Raw genomic sequence first — 27288 nt, 5'->3', positions numbered from 1 at the left:
CCATCTAGTCAAGGCTATGGTTTTTCCAGTGGTCATGTATGGATGTGAGGGTTGAACCATAACAAAGGCTGAGTGCCAAAGAATTGATGCTTTTGAACTGTGGTGTTGGAGAAGACTCTTGAGGGTCCCTTGGACTGCAAGGAGATGAAACCAGTCAATCATAACGGTAATCAGTCCTGAATATTCATTGGAAGGACTGATGCTGAAGTTGAAGCTCCAATACTTTTGCCACCTGATGCAAAGAGCAGACTCATTAGAAAAGACCTTCATGCTGGGAAAGACTGAAGGCAGGAGAAGAAGAGGACAATAGAAGATCAGAAGGTTCAATGGCATCACAAACTCAATGGACATGTGTTTGAACCAGCTCTGGGAGATGGTGATGGACAGGAAAGCCTGGCATGCTGCACTCCATGGGGTTACAAAGAGTCGTATATGACTGAGCAAATGAACGACAACAAATCATGTAATATGGACTTTATGCCAAACTTTTTTCATTTATCCTGTTTTCAAGTTTCAGCCATGTAGTAACACTTTTTCTCTCCCACCACCCCCCCCCAATTTTTTTTGCCTGTGCCTCATGATGCAGGATCTTATTTCCCAGACCAGGGATGAAACCTGTGCCCCCTGAAATGGAAGTGCGAAGCCCTAACTACTGGACCACCAGGGAATTCCCACACTTTGTTCTTTTATGGCAGAATAACATTCCATTGTATGGGTAGACCACCTTTGATTTATCCATTCATCAGCTGATGGTCATTTGGGTTGTTTCCACTTTTTGGCTATTGTGAATAATTCTGCTATAAACTTTCATGAACAAGTTATTCTTTGACATATGTTTTCATTTCCCTTTCATTTCCTACCCTGATTCCTAGGGGTAGAATTACGGAGTCATATACTAACTCGATCTTTAACATTTCAGTTCAGATCAGTTGCTCAGTCATGTCCAACTCTTTACAACCCCATGAACCGCAGCATACCAGGCCTGCCTGTCCATCACCAACTCCAGGAGTCCACCCAAACTCATGTCCATTGAGTTGGTGATACCATCCATCCTCTGTCGTCCCCTTCTTCTCCTGCTCTCAATCTTTCCCGGCATCAGGGTCTTTTCCAATGAGTCGAGCTCTTCGCATCAGGTGGCCAAAGTATTGGAGTTTCAGCTTCAACGTGAGTCCTTCCAATGAACACCCAGGACTGATGTACTTTAGGATGGACTGGTTGGATCTCCTTGCAGTCCAAGGGACTCTCAAGAATCTTCTCAGCACCACAGTTGAAAAGCATCAATTCTTTTGCGCTCAGCTTTCTTTATAGTCCAACTCTCACATCCATACATGACCACTGGAAAAACCATAGCCTTGACTAGATGAACCTTGTTGGCAAAGTAATGTCTCTGCTTTTGAATATGCTGTCTAGGTTGGTCATAACTTTCCTTCCAAGGTGTAAGCGTCTTTTAATTTCATGGTTGCAATTACCATCTGCAGTGATTTTGGAGCCCAGAAAAATAAAGTCAGCCACTGTTCCACTGTTTCCCCATCTATTTGCCATGAAGTGATGGGTCTGGATGCCATGATCTGAGTTTTCTGAATGTTGAGCTTTAAGCCAACTTTTTCACTCTCCTCTTTCACTTTCATCAAGAGGCTCTTTAGTTCTTCTTCACTTTCTGCCATAGGGTGGTGTCATCTGCATATCTGAGGTTATTGATATTTCTCCTGGCAATCTTGATTCCAGCTTGTGTTTCTTCCAGCCCAGCGTTTCTCATGATGTACTCTGCATATAAGTTAAATAAGTAGGGTGACAATATACAGCCTTGACGTACTCCTTTTCCTATTTGGAACCAGTCTGTTGGTCCGTGTCAAATTCTAACTGTTGCTTCCTGACCTGCATACAGGTTTCTCAAGAGGCAAGTCAGGTGGTCTGGTATTCCCATCTCTTTCAGGATTTTCCACACTTTATTGTGTTCCACACAGTCAAAGGCTTTGGCAAAGTCAATAAAGCAGAAATAGATGTTTTTCTGGAACTCTCTTGCTTTTTCAATGATCCAGCGGATGTTAGCAATTTGATCTCAGGTTCCTCTGCCTTTTCTAAAACCAGTTTGAACATCTGGAAGTTCACGGTTCACGTATTGCTGAAGCCTGGCTTGGAGAATTTTGAGCATTACTTTACTAGCATGTGAGATGAATGCAATTGTGCAGTAGTTTGAGCATTCTTTGGCATTGCCTTCCTTTGGGATTGGAGTGAAAACCGAACTTTTCCAGTCCTGTGGCCACTGCTGAGTTTTCCAAATTTACTGGCATATTGAGTGCAGCACTTTCACAGCATCATCTTTCAGGATTTGAAATAACTAAGCTGGAATTCCATCACCTCCACTAGCTTTGTTCGTAGTGATGCTTCTTAAGGCCCACTTGACTTCACGTTCCAGGATGTCTGGCTCTAGGTGAGTGATCACATCATCGTGATTATCTGGGTTGTGAAGATCTTTTTTGTACAGTTCTTCTGTGTATTCTTGCCACCTCTTCTTAATATCTTCTGCTTCTGTTAGGTCCATACCATTTCTGTCCTTTATTGAGCCCATCTTTGCATGAACTGTTTCCTTTGTATCTCTAATTTTCTTGAAGAGATCTCTAGTCTTTCCCAATCTGTTGTTTTCCTCTATTTCTTTGCATTGGTCGCTGAGGAAGGCTTTCTTTTCTCTCCTTGCTGTTCTTTGGAACTGTACATTCAAATGGGTATATCTTTCCTTTTCTCCTTTGTTTTTTGCTTCCCTTCTTTTCACAGCTATTTGTAAGGCCTTCTCAGACAGCCATTTTGCTTTTTTGCATTTCTTTTTCTTGGGGATCGTCTTGATTCCTGTCTCCTGTACAATGTCACGAACCTCCATCATAGTTCATCAGGCATTCTGTCTATCAGATCTAGTCCTTTAAATCTATTTCTCACTTCCACTGTATAGTCATAAGGGATTTGATCTAGGTCATACCTGAATGGTCTGGTGGTTTTCTCCACTTTTTCAATTTCAGTCTGAATTTGGCAATAAGGAGTTATAATCTGAGCCACAGTCAGCTCCCAGTCTTGTTTTCGCTGACTGTATAGAGCTTCTCCATCTTTGGCTGCAACGAATATAATCAATTTGATTTTGGTGTCCACCATCTGGTGATGTCCATGTGTAGAGTCTTCTCTTGTGTTGTTGGAAGAGGGTGTTTGCTATGACCAGTGCGTTCTCTTGGCAGAACTCTATCAGCCTTTCCCGTGCTTCATTCTGTACTCCAAGGCCAAATTTGCCTGTTACTCCAGGTGTTTCTTGACTTCCTACTTTTGCATTCCAGTCCCCTATAATGAAAAGGGCATCTTTTTTAGGTGTTAGTTCTAGAAGGTCTTGCAGGTCTTCATAGAACTGTTCAGCTTCTTCAGCATTACTGGTCGGGCATAGACTTGGATTACCGTGATATTGAATGGTGTGCCTTGGAAATGAAGAGAGATCATTCTGTTATTTTTGAGATTGCATCCAAGTACTGCATTTTGGACTCTTTTGTTGACTATGATGGCTACTCCATTTCTTCTAAGGGATTCCTACCCACAGTAGTATATATAATGGTCATCTGAGTTAAATTCATCCATTCCAGTCCATCTTAGTTTGCTGATTCTTAGAATGTCGACGTTCACTCTTGCTATCTCCTGTTTGACCACTTCCAATTTGCCTTGATTCATGGACCTAACATTCCAGGTTCCCATGCAATATTGCTCTTTACAGCATCGAACCTTGCTTCTATCACCAGTCCCATCCACAACTGGGTGTTTGTTTTTTTTTTTTGGCTCCATCCCTTTAACATTTGGAGCACTTCTAAACTATTTTGCAAAGTAGGTCTACCAATTTGGCTTCAAACCAGCAGTGTATAAGGGTTCTAATTTCTCTGTGTCCTCCCCAACCCTTATTCTTGTCTTTTTTTTGGTGTGAGTTGTCCTAATGGATATGAGGTATTATTTCATTGTGGTATTGATAAGCAGTTCCCAAATGACTAATGTTGTCAGAGCATCTTTTCATATATTTACTGTAAATCTTCTTTGGAGAAATGTCTATTCAGATACTGTAGCTTTTTTAATATTAGATTATTTGTCTTTTTATTGTTGTAAGAGTTCTTTGTATGTTCAAGATATAGGTCATTTACAAGTTATGTGGTTTTCAGATATTTTCTCCCATTCTTTGGGCTGTTGTTTTACTTTCTTGATGGTATTCTTTGAGACACAAAAGCTTACAATTTTGACAAAGTCCAGTTTATCTCATTTTTTCTTTGTTACATATGTTTTGATGTAATTTTATCTAATACAAAGTCACAAAGATTTACTCTTATAGTTTTTTCTAACAATTTTATACTAGTTGTTATACATCTGTTCATATTTTCTTTTCCTCCTTGAATCAGTTTTGGTAGTGTATGTATTTCTAGGGATTTTCCCAGGTTATCTAGGTTGTCTAAATTACTATCTAAATTGTTCCTAGTTTCACTCCTGAGTAAGTAATTTAAGTCTTTTTTTGTTTTTCTTAGTTAGTCTATCTAAAGGTTTGTCAACTTTTGAGTTTTTGAAGAATCTATTTGGTTTCATTTATACTATACTCCTCTTGTGTGCTTTTGATTAGTTAGCTCTTTTTCATCTGTTGTCTTAATATGAAATATAGCTTATTGACTTGAGAGTCTTTTGTTTTAATAGATACATTTACAGCTGTGAATTCCCATTTGAGCATTGCTTTACCTAAATCCAGTTTGGTATATTGTGTCTTCTTTTTCAATCATCATCAGAAAGTATATTAGAAAGTATTTCCTAATTTCTCTTTTCAAACCCATTGGTTATTTAGGAATGTATTATTTAATTTTAGTTTGTGAATTTCTGAGACTTCTTTCTGTTATTGATTTCTACTTTCATTCTATTGTGGTTGAAGTATATACTTTGTATGATTTAAATCCTCTTACATTTACTGAAGCTTATTTTATGGTCTGGTATGTGAAAGATGTTGCTTGCACATTGAGAAGGATATATATTCTGCTCTTGGTTTAATGGAGTGTTCTATAAACACCTGTTAGGTCTAGTTGGTTTATAGTGTTGTATAGATACATTGTTGACTCAGTCATTTCCCTTCTTTTTTTTCAGCTGATGAATTAATTAGTCCTAAAGACATTGATCCTGTTCAGCGTTTTGTCCCACTACAGAATCAACGAAATGTGAGCATGAGGTTTTCCAATCAGGTAAAGAGATTTTATTTCATGATTTAGACTCATCCAGACATTTAAAGCTTAATTAAAGAATAAATTTTATTCTAAATGGGTTTTTTAATTGTTCCTTCTGGGAGCAAGACATTTCGCTGTTCTGGTTAGTTAAGATTTACTTGTGGTAAAGGTTATTTGTTAATGAAAAAGTATGAGTCAGATGTTTCCAACAAGATGTCTCACAGGTAAACATTTTCACCTTTACAATGTTTGACTTTAAGGTATCAAATGTCTTTGAGAAGATTTATGTGTTGGTAGCATTGGAACAGATGAGATGGCACTGTTACATGAACGCCCCCCCACCCCCACGCCATTCTTGATGTCTATCTAGTGATGTGTCTCTGTGATAGGACTAAGTGATGGACAGAGCTGATCTTAGTACTTGGTGACATGTCAGGGAAAGGAATAGTTAAATTTTTTTTTTTTACGTTTAGTAGCTATAGATTCAGACTGTGTTATGTCAACAAAATAAGTGTTTGCAGGATCAGCAAGGTTGATGTTGACTTGAGCATATCCTCAAGTATTAAATGATACCAGTAATGAGGACTGTTAAAATGAAAATGTTGTGTGGATTATTGAAACTGCCTGAGGAGAAAGGGAATGAACCTGAATATGTGCCTGGGATTCCAAGCAGTTAAAATGTATTTAATAAGAATAGCATCATCTGTAACAGAAAATATGCTTACAAATAAGCATTATGAAATGCTCCTTTTACTTTAAAAATATATGTATAATACACAAACACACACACATAAATGCTTGTTTTAATGAGAGAAAGGGAAGGCCAGCCAGCCTCATTAGTAGGTTCTGTCACACTATTTCTCTGCTTCTTTTGCTGGTCCTCAACAAAACATCTAGTTACTATGAGTGGTTTATAGATGAAAAACTTTGGGGGAGACTTTTAAGTAAATGTTAAGATTTTCTCAGGAACATAAAAATGCCTGTGTTAATAAGTGATAGAGATTTTATGCTGGTCTATTAGTTCCCATATAAGGAAGAGATTTGGCCTTTGTCTTTATTTACCACTTGTCTCACTGCCGTACAAGTGTACATTCTGGATGTATTTGAGACATGCAATTTTACCTGAAGAAATGGGAAAGTGGGAATGTATTTTACTTCATATTGCCTAGTGCTGTGACTCTGAGCCATTTTAAGACTAGTATGTTTCATTTACATAGTGTGTGTGACCCACTTCTAGGGTGATGAAATCTCAAGGCCTTTTTTAGAATATAAAGTGACCTGTTGGTCACAGATTTGAGGTATGGGGGCAGGAACCAGATTACATCAAAGCACACAGCTAACATAATGAATAGTTAAAACATTTACTTCATGATTGCCACATATGATGAGGGCTGTGGGTTATGTATAATTTTTTACATTCAATATACTTGCAACTCTCTCTCCCATTCAAAAAGTCAGGGTACACATGAGTGAGAGTGAATTTTATAGAGCATTTACTCTAGGTGTACTTTTTATATGGAAATCATTTATGCCTCCCATGTGGAGCTACATCCTATCTAAGAGCCTTGTTCTAGGGCCAGGACAGAGGCTTCTCTCTTGTAGCCGAGTGGGGATTGTATCTGTGCAGTGTTATACAGTTTCTAACAGGGAGATCATAGGAAGGGCTGGCAGCAGAAAATTGGTGGGAGGTGTTATTGCTCTACCCTACTGGGAGCTTGGTTGTGGTAGTATGTAAAATAGTGAGGTGCCTTTGCCACTTTCTCAGCTGTTTAAGCAGTAGCCAAGACATAGCATGCTCATATACATTGTTGGGACTAGCTGGCTTGGCTTGGTGAAATATGAAAGTCAGACATGGCTGTCTACTTGAAATGCTGGTGTCAGTGGCCTTTCAATCATGATTGACTAAGTCAGATCCTGGAATTAACTGATCTGTGGGAATTGATCCTGCCAAATGTCAGAATAATATGTAGAGTAGTAAAGTTCAGACATTTCTCAGAAACAAGAGACATCTCCTGGCAACCCACTCCAGTATTCTTGCCTAGGAAATCCCATGGACAGAAGAGTCTGGTGGGCTACAGTCCATGGGATCACAAAAGAGTCAGAGTCAGACATGACTTAGCTACTAAACAACCCAAATGGTTAAACAACAGGTGAATGGTTAAAGAAATATTGTATATCCATACAACAAAATACTAATCAGAAACAAAAAATTGTGAACTACTGATTTAAGTAATATGGTTAAATCATCTCCTAGACACAAGAGTACATACTGCATGATTACATTTATGGGAAGTACTAAACAAGCAACACTACACTTAGATATTAAAAGTCAGAACAGTGGTTATCTTGCAGTGGGGAAGGGGAGTGGCTGACTGAAAAGGAGTATAGTGAACCTTTCTAGGGTGGTGGAAATACTCTAACCATTGATCTGGGTGGTGATTATAGAGGTGTATATCTTTGTCAAAACTTATCCAACGATAACACTTAACATTTATGCCTTTACTATATGCAAATTATATATCAATAAAAAGTCTGCTTAATTCTTTATATTAAATATATGTTAATAAAGTAGAAGTATTGCAAGGGCTTAAAATGCCTCTTCTCCAGAGTATCCAAGAAGTATTCCACCTCATGAGAAGCAGAGATATAAAAAAAGCTAGAGTTTCTCCTGTACAGCTTTGAATTCAGTGGTTTCCCTTAAAGAGCCACCAAGAGATCATTCTCCATTTTCTGGTTTAAAAAATTAAATCTTGGGAAGTCTTATTAAAAAAAAGAGAGAGAGACATCTCCGACTTCAAAGGAAGCTGTGTTAGGGGTCCTCATGACCACTCTTTGCCCCAGTGATTCACTGGAAGGACTGTCAGGACTCAGAAGCTGTTACACTTACAGTTTATTATTAGGTTGGTGAAAAAGTAATTGCGGTTTTGGACTGTGAATTTTAAATCATTACACATGGGCTCAAACACGTCTTTAATAATCAGAATAGGAACCATTATAATCAACACATTTTTGCCAATGAGAGATAAGTTTGTTTATTCTTGTAACATAAAAATCTGTGCTTCAGGATTCAACAAACTCTTTCTAAGAGTTCTCCTTGTAAAACGTTGTTGAGATGCTTGAAGAAGTGGTCGTCAGTTGATGAGAGGTCAGGTGAATATGGTGGATACGACAAAACTTCTTAGCCCAATTCATTCAAGTTTTGCAGCACTGGTTGTGCAATATGCGGTCAGGCATTGTCGTGGAAATGAATTGGGCCCCTTCTGTTGACCAATACAGGCTGCAGGCTTTGCAGTTTTTGTGCATCTCATCAATTTGCTGAGCATACTTCTCAGATGTAATGGCTTCACTGGGATTCAGAAAGCTATAGTGGATCAGATGGGCAGCAGACCACCAGACAGTGACCATGACCTTCTTTTGGTGCAAATTTGGCTTTGGGAAGTGCTTTGGAGCTTCGTCTCAGTCCAATCACTGAGCTGGTTTTTGCCGGTTGTCATATAAAATGCGCTTTTCATTGCATGTCACAAACTGATCGAAAAATGGTTCATTATTGTTGCGTAGAATAAGAAAGGCCACACTTCAACAATTTTTTTGATTTTATGTCAGCTCAAGAGGCACCCCTGCTCATCGAGCTTTTTACCTTTCCAATTTGCTTCAAATGCCAAATGACTGTAGAATGGTCAACTGCTGGTCAACTTCTTCTGTAGTTATAAGAGGATCAACTTCCATGATCCTCTCAATCTTTCATTGTGAACTTCTGATGGTCGGCCACTGTGTTCCACATCTTCAAGGCTCTCATCACCTTTGCAAAACTTCTTGAACCTCCACTGTGCTGTACATTTGTTAGCAGTTGCTGTGAGTTGTGTCCACTGCTTCACAATCCCTTTTGAACCTGACTAAGAAAATCACTTGAATTTGCTTTTTGTCTAACATTATTCCCTAGTCTAAAATAAATATAAAATAAGCTGAAAGTAATGTCATTAACAAAAAAAAAGGCAAGAAATACACATTAAAATGATGTATAACATAATCACGTTTATTTTAGAATGTATTCCAATATCAAATGGCAAATTTCAACAATGCAAAACCACAGTTACTGATGGCTTACTGTGAACGATGTTGATGTTGGATTCTTGATCTCCAAAGAAAAGGATTTAGCTTCAAGTCTGACATAGACATCAGAAGGGGAACAGAGAATGCCCCCTCCCTAGTCTTAGCAAGGGAGCTATATACTTTTTCAATTGGTTATTAACAATAAATCAGAAGAATGTCTCAAGGTTGTAAAGGTCTTACCAGACCCACTCCCACAATAAAGATTTTAAGATAACAGGATTAATCAGAAAGTTCTTAAGAGGGAGAAGCATGTCCTTGAGCAGGATATGTTGTTGTTATATAATCATTGGTACAGAATTTAAGGAGAAACATACCTTTGAGCAAGATGAGTTGTTTTATTGTGTAATCATTAGCTCTGGGGGACTTCCCTGGTGGCTCAAACGGTAAAGCGTCTGTCCACAATGCAGGAGACCCGGGTTCGATCCCTGGGTCGGGAAGATCCCCTGGAGAACCCACTCCAGTACTGTTGCCTGGAAAATCCCATGGATGGAGGAGCCTGGTAGGCTACAGTCCATGGGTCGCAAAGAGTTGGACACGACTGAGCAACTTCACTTGTAAAGAATAAAATGTTTTATGTGACTAAGACAAGGAATGCAGAAAAAAAAAGTTTGTCCTTTTCTCCTCCTAGAGGGCCCCGAACCCCTTCCTCCTCCTCCTTGGGGGTTCTGGACTGCTTATCAACCTACCTAAGATTAACTCTTTCATCACTTTTGCACCAACCTAATACAAAAAAAAAGGATAGAACAGATAAAATTAGTGAAGACACACAAGTCTGAGAAAACCAGGCACAAGCTTCCAAATGGTCTCTCCCAGTGGAATCATGTGAGACATAATTACCCAGGAAGGATGTGTGACAACATATGCAAAGTATTGCAAACCAGGAAATCTTGCTCAGACTTGAGTGTCCAGGGTTTTTATTTTAGGAGTCAGTCATATAAGCGTGTAGCACCTGTATGATTGCCCTCAGTTATTTAAGCTCTAGTTACCCCTCAGAGAAGAAGCAGATGTTCTCTGTAAATCACATTATTAACATAAACTATCTAGACAAACTGGTACACTATGGCCCAAGGCCTTTAGCATGCAAAAACACTGTTATCTGACAGAACCTTGTAAGAAGCCAGAAAACTCATCCTGAAAGCATGCCTCTCTTGGGAATCTTCAGGATTTAGACAACCCAGGCCTTCTGGACCAGCTTATTCCTTCACAGGAGGTTATGGCAGAAGGAAATTTTCCAGAATCCAGAGAGCAGGGAGTGTGCTAGAACTTTAGAAAGGTCCCTCCTTCAAATATGCATGGGGCTGTTGGCACATTATAAATCCAAAACATTGAGGAATGAATTAAGAGCTGTTGATTTTTTAACATTACTCTTAGCAAATTAATTTGAGGAAAAGAGAATTGCTTTTGTAGCTGGGATTAAAATTGAGGTTGGGAAAGTGTGGTATCATTTGGGATGCGCCTCCTCACTGCTCTCCCACTAGTCAGAAATGGCTGTTTTTTCTTGATGTTACTTGAAGAATAAAATATCATTATTTAAATAAGGGTTTTTTGTTATTCAGTTGCCAAGTCATGTCCGACTCTTTGCGACCCCATGGAATGCAGCATGTCAGGCTTCTCTGTCCCTCACCATATCCTGGACTTTGTTCAAATTCATGTCCATTCAGTCTGTGATGCCATCCAACCATCTTATCCTCTATTGCCCTCTTCTCCTCCTGCCTTCAATCTTTCCCAGCATCAGCATCTTTTCAGTGAGTTGGCTGTTCACATCTGGTGGCCAAAGTATTGGAGCTTCAGCATTAGTCCTTCCAGTGAGTATTCAGAGTTGATTTCCTTTAGGATTGTCTGGTTTCATCTCCTTGCTGTCCAAGGGATTCTCAAGTCTTCTCCAGCACCACAGTTCGAATGCATCAATTCTTCAGTGCTCTACCTTCTTTATGGTCCAGCTGTCACATCTGTACAAGACTACTGGAAAGACCATAGCCTTGACTATATGGACCTTTGTCAGCAAAGTGGTGTCTTTGCTTTTTAATATGCTGTCTAGGTTTGTTAAATCTTTCCTGCCAAGAAGCAATCATCTTTTAATTTCATGGCTTCAGTCACCATCTGCAGTGATTTTAGAGCCCAAGAAGAAGAAATCTGTCACTGCTTCCACCATTTTCTCTTCTATTTGCCATGAAGTAATGGGTCCAGGTGTGATGATCTTAGTTTTTCTTTGAGTTTTAAGCCGGCTTTTTCACTCTCCTCTTTCACCCTCACCAAGAGGCTCTTTTGTTCCTCTTCGCCTTCTGCCATTAAACTGGTATCATCAGCATATCTGAGATTGTTGATATTTCTTCCAGCAATCTTAATTCCAGCTTTAGAGGAGTAGAAAGAAATGCCAGTTTAGAGGAGCAGAAAGAAAATCATTGTGAGCAGTAGCAGATATACTTTATAGTATTATGAGATTTTGACCAAAAGAAAACAAAACAAGAAAACCTTTGCAGACTTTAGAATATAAGTTCCTAGAGATCAGAGACCATGTTTTATTCATTTCCGTAGCTTCAGTGTCTGTCATAGTACCCTAACACCTGTTATATAGGAGGTTCTCAGTGTTTAACTTGAATGTTTGTGTGTGCTTAAAGGTGTATGTGGGAGGAAGGTATGTCACGGGAAATAGTGGAGTTATGCAAATATCTTAACCTGTTTCTTTAATCCTGACCTCTTTCCTGCTATCTAAACTTTAATTTTTAACTACCTGGTGATTGTCTCTCCACAGATCTAGTAGTAAAACTCAGCATTTCTGGGTGTATACTTAACTTCGACTCATTGAGTTATATACATTAAATATGTATATCTTTTTGTATGTCAATTATATCTCAGTAAAGTAGTTTAAAAAAAAAAGAAACCCAACATTTATGATGCCAAATTTATCTTCTTTGTATTCATAGTCCCTATCTTGGATAAGGACTGTCTTCTTGTGCCAGTAGCTCTTACTTTCAGGTGGTTACCCCTTCTTGTGCCAATAGCTCCTATATTCAGGTGGTTATCATATTGGCTCTGCCTTCACAGAAGCATCTCCATTTGTTTCTTCATAATTATTCCCACTGCCATGTATCACTCAGGCTTCATTACTACTCAGTGGCATGGTTTTAATCATCTCTGTCTGTCTTTAATCTCTCCTCCTGTTTACTCTCTGTGCTTGAGAACACAGGATCCTTTAAACAGTACCCTTTAAACAATGACTGTCTCTACTCCCCTCCCTCCAGCTCCTGGTTACTTCTATTCTACTTTCTGTCTTTATGAATCTGTCTATTCAATATACCTCATATAAGTAGAACCGTGCAATATTTGTCTTTCTATGTCTAGTGAATTTCTAGACGTAATACCCAAGGTAGTTTTTGTGTTTTGTTGATGTAGTGTTTTGCTTTCTTCCTGTTGGTTATTTTTCACATACCTGGTGATCCTCCTTTGTTCAGTTGTATATTAGGTAATAGATGGTCTGATTATTCCCACCGTATTAAGTGGTCTCCCCCGCCCCTCACCGAGTCCCAACAGGAGATGAGAAAGAGTTTTGTCTCTTGGGGATCTTGGTGGGGAACAAACATGCCCCTCATCACCCTTGCCAAATGGGGCCAAGACTGGAAGTATTAACTCACCCAGCCAGTTTGTTCAGTATATTAAGAGAACAAGTATTTGAGAGTCCACGGCCAATGCAGGGGACACAGGTTTGATCCCTGGTCCAGGAAGATCTCACATGCTGCAGAGCAGCTAAGCCTGTGCCTTGCAACTACTGAGCCTGCCATGCTGCGACTACTAAAGCTCACATGCCTAGAGCCCATGCTTCCCAATAAGGGAAGCCACTGCAATGAGAAACCCTCACACTACAATAAAGAGTAGCCTCCAGTCACCACAACTAGAGAAAGCCCATGTGCAGCAATGAAGATCCAGTGCAGCCAAAAATAAATAAATAAAAGATAATGCAAAATATTTAAAAAGAGAGAGAGGAACTTCGTTTTATTGCTGATGGTGGTTCTTGTGTGGGGCCTCAGGCTAGCCACTGTGGCCTTTAATCAGTCCTCTGTCATGCCGTACTTCTCCCATCAGCCCTCCATTATATCTGTAAACCAAGTTCCACTCCGGAACCCCTGTATTTGGTGAATCAGCTCCCATACCTCTGGCAGCATTATGGTGATGCTCTAAGTGGTATAGTTTGGTGATATAGGCTTCCTCTGCTCTGCTTTCTTCATTAATCACTTCTATTTGCCATCTTTTACACTAGAAATGTGTTGAAATGTCTTATTTTTTGCCCCCTTTTTTCTTTATTGCTATGGCTTTAGTCTTTTTTGTTTATTTTTAGCATCTATATGGTCATTTCTGTGGGGTCTGCAGAGGAATAAGAATTCAGTGTAAGTGCTCACACCACTGTCTAGAACTAGAAGCCTCACTTCCCATGCTAGTTTCTCATTGTTTCTCTTAAGTATCTTTTTCTTCAGCCACACTTTGTGCTTCTTCAGATCTTGGCTGATGAGCCTAACACTGGGATTCGAGCAGAGTAGATGTTCACTGAACAGTTGTGATAGCCCCAAGTAATGCAAACCAAGTAAATTAAATACCAAAGTTTTCCAACTTGGTAAAGAAATGTGTGAAAGAGAATAATTTACACCAAACTGTTAATCTGTTCTTTTCTTTTTTTTGTAGCTAGAGTAACAGTGCCTGCTCTACTTACCCCTACTTTCGTACGTCACGTTTGATTTGGAAAAGATAAATTATGGCAAAAGATAATATTATCTAATCATCCTGTAAATTACTCCCTGAAAATAATTTGACTCTTTCGTGACCGTATGGACTGCCAGTCTCCTCTGCCTATGAGATTTCCCAGGCAAGAATACTGGAGTGGGTTGCCATTTCCTTCTCCATGTTTTAACATTTGTCATGTTATTGTAGTTGTTGGTTTACATACCTGCCTCTCTGGCAGGGGTCCTTAGAGTAGGGAATGTGTCTTATTCTTCTTTGTCTTCTATTAGACTAGTTTGGGATTTGACGGGGCTAGAGAAAGGAAATGAGAGAAATAGAAAACCACTATTGATTTTTGCATCTAATGATTATAGGCATTGTTACAAACTGTTTTATATATATTATGTCAGAGTTTAATGCTTTTCTGAAGTAAATATTATTATACTCGTTTTATAGATTGATAGTGTAAGTCTCAGAAAGGTTTGGTAATTTTTCCAAGGCCGTATAGTTGTCAGGTGGCAGAACCAATACAAAGTTGTAAACTGAAGAAGGAAAAGTGAAAGGGATGTCAAGCATGGAAGCAGTGATTTTTGTAATGGTATGAAGGAGTTAACAGAGGAAATGTTTTACTTCCTGAACAACCTAGCTTAATATCACATCACAGAAAACTCATTTCACCTGTACTGTAGGACACTGAGAGGCTTGTGGAAATGATCTGAAAAATTAAGTGGAAAGATGTTACATCTGTGCAAAATGTATGTTGAGAATCATAATATATATCATTTATCATGTTTAAAAGGTATAATTGTCACTTTCTTCTTCCCTGTCAGTACTGGGATGAGACCAAGTCCACAAGTCTAATAGTAATTTTATTAGGGAGTTCCTTCTTCCTTATCCAAAGAAAAATAATTTTCAGAGGTTATAAGCTGCTTTATTTGAGAGTTTACCTTCCCTTTTTTCACCCTAACTTGTTCCTATTCGGGGGGTCCATCATTTTCTGTTGCCTAGGTAATTCTGGTGCCAGCTATCTGCTGATTAGCTGTGAATGAGACTTAGACTGTTCACACTACAGAGCCTCTAACCGTGTTAACATGAGAAAAGTTGCTTGGAGACTGTGTTTCAAACCTTTGCTACTCATTCATATTTGGAAGAAACTGTAAGCAGCTGACTGTGTACATTTCACAGATTCATTGTGTTCTGCATTGTGGTTTTCTACTGGGGGTAAGGTAACTCTAAAAGGACATTCTTTTATAGCAGTTGGGGGCTTTCTGGAGTTCTGTAACAAATGGGCTTTATTTTGAAGTATGTGTTATACTAATCAACATACAGAAGATTCCCGGTTCAATAGGAAAGCAAACTTAATATCTTTCTAAATGTTTGCAGGATTCAGTCTGAAACTAATATTTTAACAGGCAATAGAAGAAGTGCAGCCAGGAATTGGTTTTCTTTTCTTCATTTTTAAAGCAATTTGCAAAAAATTGAGCTTGTTTCTTGAAATAGATACTGAGTACAGTAGAAATTTTACGTAAATAAACCATTCTACTATCAAAGGAAGAGTCACAGAAAAAACACTGTGATCTGAAAATACTATTTTAATATTCAAGAATATAAATAGTAGAGATTTCATAGAAACATGGTAGTTGAGATACCCAGCAGTTAGTGAAAAGTTGCAAGGTTGTGTTGCTCTTGCATATGGCTCATGATAGGAACTGAAACTATGAGAGCAGTCAGTTTTGGAAAGTCAGGGTACGGGTAATGCAGATGGCTGAGTAAAGGGATTTTCAAGGAAGGGCACAATAAGGAATCTAACAAGAAGGTAAAACAGTGTCATTGGATTGAAAGTATAAAGGATCTTAACTCTGAGACAGTGGTTCAAGAAAACTGACTGCCTAGTTGGCTGGGGAGAACAGCACAGCATTGGCAGAAATTCAAGTGCTGGTGTTTAGACCTTGCATGATTCACCCTTAGTGTAATCTGGAGAAGGTCTCCTAGCATTTATGAAGGGTAGTTCTGTAATCTGTGAAATTATTTGGCTGAATCTTATTCATGAATCTCTGTCTAGCACTTTTGTTGCTGGCTTCCATGATCTAGGTTACTGGTAACTTTTGAGTGATTTTAATAGATAGTGTGCTCAGAAGCCAGATTGTAGGGAGTTAAAGAGTGATTAAATGGTGGGAGACCATCTGTTCAGGAAGTAAGTGTGCTGCAGTCCAAGACAGGTTATAAGCCTATCCTAATTTAGTAGATACGTGTATAGTACTCCTAAATGTGGATTTATACCTGCTTCCCTTTTTTACATTCTTGTTTCAGATATGTTCACAGTTTTTAAAGGTTTATTAATCTTAGGTGATTTAGGGAAAAGCTCAGTTTTGTTTGTTCATTCTAATGCTCTGAAATAGTTTAACTAGTTTGAGACATAATTTCTACTTAAAGGATTAAAAAAATACTCTACTTCATTAGCTTGGCAAAGAAAGAAAGTACTTGTGTGGGACCAAAAACCCAAAATTATCTACAAGCATGGGAATGAATTTGGGTGCGGAACAGAAGTTTGTATGATTATCATAATGAGGCAGCATAAAATAGTCAAGGCATCAGAAATGCTTCTGAAAGCCTAGTCAGCATATGAGTTCTCTTCAGGAATACTGTCTGCAGTCTTTAAGGGAAATAAAAGGCTCCTATTAACTAGTATTTATACCAGAGCCAATGAAAATTAAATGCTTTGTCAAAGACATCCATAACTGAGAAAAGTTAAATTTGAAGTAAAAAAAAAAAACAAAGATTAAATGTAATAACATCATTCTAATTAACCCACTGAACTTGTTAAAATTAAAAGTTCCAATAATAGGCATGAGATATAATGAAAGATTTCGTCTACAAGATGAAAACATCTTATAGTCATGGCTGAAATGTAAAAGAAGAAAAATAGTCCAAAGCAAGGAAACAAGGTTTATTATCCAGAATAAAGATGTGCAGGATCTTGTTTGATCTAGTATTTATGATCTAGTATTGTTTTAATGAATCTACTACAAGGTATCAATTTGTGCCCTCTTATGATTCAACACACTGAGCCTACCTATATTCCTGGCATTTTACTCTGAGAACAGAATCCTGTTTATTCATAAACATAAATACATTTATGAATTTACCTGGGACTTCCCTACTTCCCTTTTTTCTTATTTTTGAATCTTCAAAAAGTTTTAAAGATCTTTTTGATCTTTGAAGAAAAGTGTATTCTTTATATCTACTCTAACCCTCTCTTATTTTATGATTCATATTATAAGGAGCTGCCTTGGGAGCCTACTCCTGAGGAACTGTGTGCTCTTACAAGGTCCTTAGAGAGTTAGATATTTTTGCCATTGTACTGAATAAAATATGAGTATTTTTGGTCAGCTGCTTGAAGCAATATTTCACATTTATGGCATATCATCATGATAGAGCAGATCATGTGTGCTGAAGCACCCTTGAGAGAATTCAGGTTCACATTTATCATTTTCAGTGACACCTGAGCTTCGATTCTGAGAAGTTAACTAGCACATTTACTATACCAATTAAAATGGATTGATCTACTTTGGCAGTCTTTGGAGAAAAGGCCAATATGAAAGAAATGTTTTTTAGTGTAAGAGCTTCAAGCTTCTAAATTTAGAATGAAAATCAGTACTTATTTACTAAACCTCGTACGTATTTATACAGATCTGAGCTAAAAACATATACATTTGATCTCTCATTTTTCAGCTTAATGAAGAAAAAAGAGTTTCATGCTTTGTTTTCTGAAAATATAGGTGCATAAAATTTTGCATGAATTATTTTCTTGAAGATTAAAGACTACTACATATATATGTAATACATTTTATTTTTAAGAAGGTAGTATAGTATAGTGGCTTTGCATCATACAGGCCTAACTATAAAACTGATTTCTTCTACTTACTAACTCTGTGACCTTGGACAGTTTAATTACTCTCTCTAAGCCTCACTTTCTTCCTCTATTAAATAGGGATAATACTTCATAACTCATGGTGGTTGTATGTAATTAAATGGTAATAGTGTATGTAAAGCTCTTAACAAAATGTCTGACATTATAAGACTTAAATAAATATTATTGCTAGTTTTACTTTGTTCCAGTAACTTATTTTATAAATAATATTCCTTTCTCATTAGTGAGAATGAGAAAAATTCTAAAAAATCTGGAGAAAAACATATTCTCAATGTACTGGCTGTTAATATGCATAGGCTTTCTTATCATACGTAGCCTAACTGGATATTCAGTTTTGCATTGGCTAATACTTACTTACACCATCATAGTTATTTTTCATATTATTTCTATAAAATGTTCTTTTAAATGCCTACATGATGTTTCTTTATTTGGCTATATCAAGTTTCCTGCCTCTTTAATGTAATAATTTCTATTCTAGAAGTACATTGGGATTCTGTGATAGCTCAGTTGGTAAATAATCCTCCTGCAATGCAGGGAGACCCTGGTTCGATCCCTGGGTCAGGAAGATCCACTGGAGAAGGGATAGGCTACCCACTCCAGTATTCTTGGGCTTCCCTGGTGGCTCATTTTTAAGAAACTGCAAGAGCGTCTTGTTTTATTCCCTCAAAATAGGGCGGGAAACTGAGATTCAAAAAGTGACAGTCCAAGGTCACACAGGTATATATGCAAGGATGGAACCCGGGTGTCCTGAAGTGTGGGCTGGTGAGCCATGTATACCATGGTGAAAGTACACATTTACTGCATGGTATTAAAGAAAATGGGCTTCCCTGATGGCTCAGCGATAAAGAACCTGACTGCCAATGCAGGAGACATGGGTTTGATCCCTGGGTCAGGAAGATCTCCTGGAAAAGGAAATGGCAACCCACTCCAGTATTCTTGCCTGGGAAATCCCGTGGACAGAGGAGCTGGGTGGGCTACAGTGCATGGGGTCGCAAAGAGTTGGGCATGACTGAGAAAAGACTATTCAGCGACACTTACTACAAATGATAGGCAGACTATTCAGGACCATCACAATAGGTATAGAGACCACTGCTGTGGGATTTTACAGTGGGGACAGAGATTGGATTCAATTCCAAATGCAGCATGGGCAAAAAGGAATTTATAGCCAAGGAGCAGGGTAGGAGTCAGTGGATGGAAAATTACTCAGAGGAAATATCACGGATAAGGGGGATTCTGTCTAAACGAACCCAGCAGCCAAAAAGATTCTTTGCTTAAGACAGTACAGGGTGATCAGATATCACTCGGGGGATGGAAATAGATGAGAAATATGAACAGATACAGAAGGTGAACAAATAGATATTGATGGTGAGGGTTGTAGTTAAACTGACTTAGCAGGATTCTTGCTGAAACTGAGTTTTATAAGGAAGCACAGATAGAGTTTTAAGTTCTCAGGAGTGTCTGTGATAATAAAGATTAAAACTAGGCTAACGGAGGTAGGACATTAAGAGATACAAACTACTATGTATAAAATAAATAACTATAAGGATATATTGTACTTCACAGGGAATATAGCCAATATTTTATAATAACTTTAAATGCAGTATAATCTATAAAAATTTTGAATCACTGTGTTGTAAACTTGAAACTAATATAATATTGTAATTCAGCTATACTTCAATAAGAAAAAACTAGACTGATGTATTCTAGTAATGTTGAGATGCCTCTAGTAATGAATAGATCTTTTCTTTTGAATTGCAGGCGTTAACTCACCCAACTATAGAGATGTTTAATTATCCCTGACCTTAAAAAAAAAAAAGATCCTCAATTGTGCCCCTCTGTCATGTTCTCTTCTTCCTTTCTTTCAAACATCTTAGAAAAATATTTGTATGATCTCCATTTCTTCAGCTTCCAGTCACTCCCTATGTGCAGTCTGACTGCTTATACCACTGATCTACTAAAATCACATGCAGAAGGTTACTCATAACCTCCTAATTGAAAAATCCGTTGATCTCTTTGCATATTTTAGTCTCATTGTCCTCAAAGACATTCAACACCATTGAACACTCCCTTCTTTAAACTTTGTAAAAGCTTAGAAGTAATTTTTGATCGCTCTGTACCTATCTATGTCACTACTACTCCCCCTCCCAGTCCAGTCCTGTCAATTCTATTTCCTAAATATTCCTGAAATCTTTTCACTTGCTCCTTCTTCATTCCAACCACTCTGATCTTTGAACTGCAGCCCTCAGTGAATCTCCTTATGTCCACTTTCCCTTCTGCAAACCATGTCTATATAGTAGCCATTATAATGTAAGTTAATATAGATAAAATGCTTGGGCAGAAGCTGACGATAGGTACTGTATATGTATTTATTACTGTTGTTCTAAAAATGTAAATTACATTGAGTCTTTTCATTGTTTGAAACTCTTTTAGTAGCTTTTCATTCCACTTAGATGAAAGCCAAATCCCTTGTTGCCTTAGAAGGCCCTTTTGGGCCTTAACTCCACCCTCATCCCTTTTTCTTTTGCTTGCCTGTTATGCTCCAAATACACTAGTTCCCTCTTAGTTCCTCAAACACTTCAAGTCTTTTCTTCTCAGGGTCTTTGCTGTTCATTCTGCCTGAGTATTTGTTACTAGATCTTGTTCCTTTTTGCTGTTGAATCCAGTCTCAGATTTAATGACATCCTCCAGGAGAATTATTTTCTGACCATCAGTCTAAAGTAGGCCCATTTCCAGTTACTATATTGTATCACCCTTTACGTTTATCCATTTTATTCTTACAGCTCAGATATCTTTTTCTATAAAGTCCTCCTCCATTCTGTGAGACTAAATTAGCTACTCCCTCCTTTGCCTTCAAAGCACTGATTAACAGCGTTGTATTTACTATTCTACTAAACTCCACATATGGTTTGCCTTCTCTGTTATATGGTGAGTTCCTAAAGAATAGTTATAACATTGCATCAGTCTTTCTGCCATCCCTGGTGCCTACCATGATACCTGGATTAATGAACAGGTAAATAAACCCTCTAAGGCAGGAGAATTTCTAGTACACAGACTTGATGAATTGTGATCTCATCAATATGGAAGACATTTAGGTTTACTCTGCTGAGAGCAATGGTAGCATGTGTCCTCTGCAGTCAGGTCCTCGTGAGAATCCACTCTAGAAATAATCTGGCCTCAGCCAGTGAAGATGGCTCTATCCAGTTAAAAGCTCGTGGGATTCTAGAGCTTGCTGGATTCCTCTGTAACTGTTTGATCTCTAACCCAACAGCTATAAAACTTATCACAGGTTCTCCTTTCTCTGTTTAATTAGCCCAGTCTTTTTGTCCTTGGGAAGAGCATCTAGTGCTGAAAGAGAAAGTAGCACAGGTTTTTATACTTTTCACCCTTCAAAGCCTCTCTTCTTAGGTGGCTTTCACATTGTACTAAAGGTCCATGTGGCCTGTCCATTCATTTCCACTCATACTCGGAGGCATGCACTTGACAGTTCTCTAGTATACAGAGAAATTTACTGTGAAGCTGGTAAGATAAGGCAGTATGACTTGGTAGAGACGACTCAACCTAGACCAAGTTAGTCCAGAGACCTGGATTCTATTTCTGGGCCTGCCACTAACTTGCTACAGGACCTGAATCATTTTTCTTTCCTGTACCTCAGTTTTCTCATCTATCAAGTGGGTTACTGATTTTTATCAAGGAAGCCTGTTTTTCATACAAAATCCTAAGCAGAATTTCAGCATAAAAAATAGTTTAAAAGTGCTCTCTGGCTTAAGTGGATTCCTCTTGTGTACTCTCTCACACCTTTTTCATTACCCACTCCCCGGTCATAAAAATGACCCTTTCCACCTCTGACATTTCATCTTGGGCACCAGAGAAATGATCTAGTTAGTACAGGCATCCAGAGGAGAAAAGTCAAAACAAATTGACTTACTATAACTCGCTTTCTTTTCTCCCGTGATTACTAACTAGCTGTTTTCCATTTGTCTGTTACCATTGGAGCCCTTTCACTGGTACTAATCTAACACCTTAGGTCCTTTGAAATGACACAGAAACCCTGAGAGGGAAATGGCTAGATTTTTAGAACCTATACTCCCTTCCTTCTGCCTCTCCTTCCCCTGTCTCAGCCTCATTTTACCAGTCTTTCCCAATGTTGACTATTCTGTTGTGTTTCTATAAGTTTTCATCGTTTGTTCTTCCTGTGGGTTATGATTGAATGTATATGAACACCACGAGTCAGGGTTTCTCCATCTGGGCCCATCTGGTCGTTTTAGCATTATTTCCAGGAAACAGACAAGACCTTTAGCATGGTCATTTCTTTAAGATAAAAATATAGAAACATCCAGTTACAACATGTGCTTAGACAGGAATGAAAACAGTTTTACAAATCAATTTGTTGTGACAAAGTGATGATTAGTATTCTCTTCCAAGATAATTGCAGTCACTGAAAGGACTGCTTTCCAAAAACATTGCCTGATTTATTCATTCAGACATTTGAAACTATGTGTCTGAGGTCTGGGAATACTTTTTAATATTCATTTGTTTCCCTCTTAAAAGCTAGTATAATCACTAAGTCAGTATATAAATACAGGGGTCCTAAAGGGCCATTTTATCCCTGGTCAGCTTCAGTCTTAAGCCAGGTTTAGCTTTTTAACTATGCTTATTGTTGTTATTTGTCAGGTATTTCCACTTGCCTTTCCTCTGCTTCCCTATTAATTTTCTCCATGTAGCTACTTTGGCTCGGTTGAAAATGTCAGAACAATATGCCAGTGTGTTGCAGTCAGGATGTGCTTGTGTTCAAACTGCTATAGCCTGATACTTGGCTCTTGTAGGAAAAGTACTGTGAATATGGTGTCTCCAGTTGAAATTGAGATGTATTAATATAAAGAATCTGCCTGGTTTCTTCAGCTAATGAGGTTTTGCTGAAAAATGAGTGTAATGAAACAATGCTGGATGTTGGCAGAACCTACTGATGAAGGCTAATGAGCATAAATAAGTTTCTGTAAGGCCCCAGCAGCAGAGGCAGAGAATGTTTCAAATGTACTGCCCTTGAGGCAAGACCAGCTTGTATGGGGTGTGACTTGTTTATTTGTTGGCTTCTTTTATTCTTTTCTTCTCTCCCTCCTCCTATGCTCTTCTTTCAGTAAAAGATCCATTCAAGCCAGCCACAGTATATTGTTTTATGCAGCACAGGGCATGTTAAAAGTAAAGCTGCTTAGACCGGGGCTTAATACAAAGTTGCAAAAATAAGAATTACGTTTTACATATTGTATACATTATTTAATAGAAGAAACTTAATTGCCAAGAATTTAAGAAATAAATTCTATCAAAAAGGATATAAGAAAATACATATTTTGTACACACCGCTTGGAGTTTAGTTTTCTTCAAGTCTGATTTCGAGAGAATGTAGAATGACTCTTGGTAGAACACAAAGGCTTTTGCTCTCGCCTCTGCTCCCTGTTCATAGTAATGCTTCCTAAGGCCCACTTCACTTCACACTCCAAGATGTCTGGCTCTAGGTGAGTGATCACAACATCATGGTTATCCAGATCATTAAGATATTTTTTGTACAGTTCTTCTGTATATTCTGGCCACCTCTTCTTAATCTCTTCTGCTTCTGTTAGGTCCATGCCATTTCTGTGTTTTATTGTGCCCATCTTTGCATGAAATGTTCCCTTGGTATCTATAATTTACTTGACAAGATCTCTAGTCTTTCCCATTCTATTGTTTTCCTCTATGTCTTTGCATTGTTCGCTTAGGGAAGGCTTTCTTATCTCGCCTTGTTATTCCTTGGAACTCTGCATTCAAATGGGTATATCTTTCTTTTTCTCCTTTGCCTTTCACTTTTCTTCCTTTCTCAGCCATTTGTAAGGCCTCCTCAGACAACCATTTTGCCTTATTGCTTTTCTTTTTCTTGGGGATGGTATTGATCACTGCCTCCTGTACAAGGTTATGAACCTCCGTCCATAGTTCTTCAGGCACTCTATCAGATCTAATCCCTTCCACCAGAGCTATTTCAAATCCTAAAAGCTGATGCTGTTAAAGTGCTGCACTCAAATGCCAGCAAAGTTGGAAAACTCAGCAATGGCCACAGGACTGGAAAAGGTCAGTTTTCATTCCAATCCCATAAAAGGGCAATGCCAAAGAATGTTCAAACTACGGCATAATTGCCCTTACTTCACATGATAGCAAGGTAATGCTCAAAGTCCTCCAAGCTAGGCTTCAACAGTATGTGAACCAAGAACTTCCAGACGTACAGTTGGATTTAGAAAAGGCAGAGGAACAAGAGATCAAATTGCCAATATCTGTTGGATCATAGGGAAAGCAAGGGCATTCCAAAAACATCTACTTCTGCTTCATTGACTACGCTAAAGCCTTTGACTGTGTGGATCTCAACAAACTGGAAAATTCTTAAAGACATGGTAATACCAGGCCACCTTACCTGCCTCCTGAGAAACCTGTATGCAGGTCAAGAAACAAGTTAGAACTGGATATGGAACAACAGACTCTTTTCAAATTGGGTAAGGAGTATGTCAAGGCTGTATATTGTCATACTGCTTATTCAACTTATATGCAGAGTATATCATGTGAAATGCTGGGCTGGATGAAGCACAAGCTGGGAACAAGATTGTCAGGAGAAATATCAATAACCTCAGATATGCAGATGACACCACCCTTATGGCAGAAAGCAAAGAGGAACTAAAGAGCCTCTTGATGAAAATGAAAGAGGAGAATGAGAAAGCTGGCTTAAAACTCAACATTCAGAAAATGAAGATCGTGGCATCCGGTCCCATCACTTAATGGCAAATAGATGGGGAAACAATGGAAACAGTGACAGGCTTTATCTTCTTGGGCTCCAAAATCACTGCGGACAGTGACTGCAGCCATGAAATTAAAAGACGCTTGCTCCTTGGAAGAAAAGCTATGCCCAACCTAGACAGTATATTAGAAAGCAGAGACATTACTTTGCCCACAAAGGTCCATCTAGTCAAGGCTATGGTTTTTCCAGTAGTCATGTACAGGTGTTAGAGTTGGACCATAAAAGAAAGTTGAGTGCTGTAGAATTGATGCTTTTGAACTGTGGTGTTGGAAAAGACTCTTGAGAGTCCCTTGGACTGCAAGGAGATCCAACCAGTCAATCCTAAGGGAAATCAGCCCTGAATATTCATTGGAAGGACTGATGCTGAAACTCCAATACTTGGGCCACCTGATGCAAAAAACCGACTCATTGGAAAAGACTCTGATGCTGGGAAAGATTGAAGGCAGGAGGAGAAGGGGATGACATTGGACAAAATGATTGTATGGCATCACCATCTGGACATGAGTGGACATGAGTTTGAACAACCTCTGGGAGATGGTGAAGGACAGGGAAGCCTGGCATGCTGCAGTCCATGGGGTTGCAAAGAGTTGGACAGGACTGAGAGACTGAACGACAACAATTGCTCCTTGTGATTGTAAGATATTCCTACAACTATGTGCTGGATAATTTTATGTGTTGCCCTGGCTGAGACATGGAGTGCTCACATATTTGGTCAAACATTATTCTGGATGAGAGTTAAGATGTTTTTGGATGAGATTAACATTTAGATCAGTAGAGTGAGCAGGTCAGATTGCAGTCCATAATGTGGGTGGGCCTCATCCCTGAAGGCCTGAAGAGAACAGAGAGTCCTACCTTCCCCCAAATATGAGTGGATTCTTCCTGTCTCATGGCCTTCAAACTGTAATATTGGCTTTTTTCCTGCCTTTAGATTAGAATGGGGTATTAAGCCTCCTGGCCTTTGGACTGGAACTACACCATCAGCTTTCATGGGTCTCCAGCTTTCATGGGTCTCCAGTTTGCCCACTTACCTGGCAAATCGTGGGATTTGCCAGACTCCACAATTGCCTGAGCCAGTTCTTTACAGTAAATCTCTTTTTTCTTTTTACACACAGATGCGCACATACACACACACACCATGTTTGCCTGAGCCAGTTCTTTACATTAAATCCCTTCTCTTTACACACACACACATACACCCATGTACCTTGTTGGCTGTTTCCCTGGAGAACCCTGACTAATACAAACAACAGCCATAAGCAGCACATAATTCATGAAATACATACCTGACATGCACCACATTGACTTAGACATATATGCAGTCAGGTTTAAACTCTACCTGACTAGTTGTTTGACCTTTGACATATCATTTCAACTCTCTTCACCTCAGTTTCCTCATGTTTAAAAATTAGAGTTTTTGTGACAATACATACAGCAGACTCTTGAGATGTAATTCCTTGACTTTCTAAACTGGACTACAAAATAAATGTGATCAACGATATAATGTAATTCTTGTTAATAGGCTGTCATGCTATTTCCATGAATAAGATGTAAATAGAATCTATACATCTTTCTGTGCCATTATCCTAGAAAAGACTTACATTCTTCCCACTGCCCACTCCTAAAATCCAATCCTACTGATCTGTACTAACAGTCTTCTCTTGTCTCACATGATCCAGTGTCAGTAAAGCTTCTGAATGATTTTGGTTGAGTTGTTCTGCTTTTATTAGCAAAAGTAAAACCTGATTTTTATGGTCCACTATTTAACTATAACCATGTCCAGAGATTTCAGTGCAAAAGGATGACTAGCCTTAAATGATAAAAGATGTGAAAAGCAACCTCTTTGCCAGGGCACTGCCTCCCCTCAATTCCTGCACCAGACCATCCATGTGGTTGCCATGGAGAATTGCCATGTAAGTAGCTTATCATATGTGAAACAGAACACCATTCCAGGTTCAATGCATGAGACAAATGCTCAGGGCTGGGGCAATGGGATGACCCAGAGGGATGGGATGGGGAGGGAGGTGGGAGGGGGGTCCAGGAAGGGGAACACATGTAAACCCATGGCTGATTCATGTCAATGTATGGCAAAAACTACTACAGTATTGTAAAGTAATTAGCCCCCAACTAAAATAAATAAATTTATTAAAAAAAACAAAACAAAAAAAAAAAAAAAAGATGTGAAAAGGTAACATTAATAAGTATGGTATGTATACAAAATAAGGGTATGCTAAGCAGTTACAGCAAAAAAATGAGGGCATTTTCTGTGTACTAATATATGAAAAGAATACAATGATATGTAATTAAGTGGAAAAAAGTGCTGATAGTATTCTACCTTTTGTCTATAATGTGACAAAGTAAGATTATAGGTTATTTGCTTTTATAGGCAAAAGGAAACTCTGAAAAGAGGCTTAAGTAAGCTAGCAATTGCCTAGTTGGTGAACAGTGGGATGGATGCGTGGGCCACAGGCAGAAGAGAGATTTCACTGAAAATTTCTTCATAAGTTTAAAATTTTGAA

General features: G+C 38.5%; 1 protein-coding gene across 10 annotated transcripts in view; it reads left to right on the top strand.

Annotated features, from left to right (window-relative positions):
• Positions 1–27288, top strand: part of PHKB (phosphorylase kinase regulatory subunit beta) — a 203830-nt gene that overhangs the window by 120966 nt on the left and 55576 nt on the right. For all 10 annotated transcript variants that reach the window (XM_081507930.1, XM_081507929.1, XM_081507936.1 and 7 more), the window contains one exon: positions 5134–5228. In XM_081507930.1, the coding sequence (XP_081364056.1) occupies positions 5134–5228 (95 nt within the window). The remainder of the gene's footprint in view (positions 1–5133; positions 5229–27288) is intronic.

Source organism: Giraffa tippelskirchi, chromosome 7 (assembly GCF_054371585.1).
Source record: "Giraffa tippelskirchi isolate mGirTip1 chromosome 7, T2T-mGirTip1v1.2.pri, whole genome shotgun sequence".
NCBI classification, from domain to species: Eukaryota; Metazoa; Chordata; class Mammalia; order Artiodactyla; family Giraffidae; genus Giraffa; species Giraffa tippelskirchi.
Note: the sequence above shows the minus strand (reverse complement) of the source record. Positions and strands in the feature narration are given on the sequence as shown.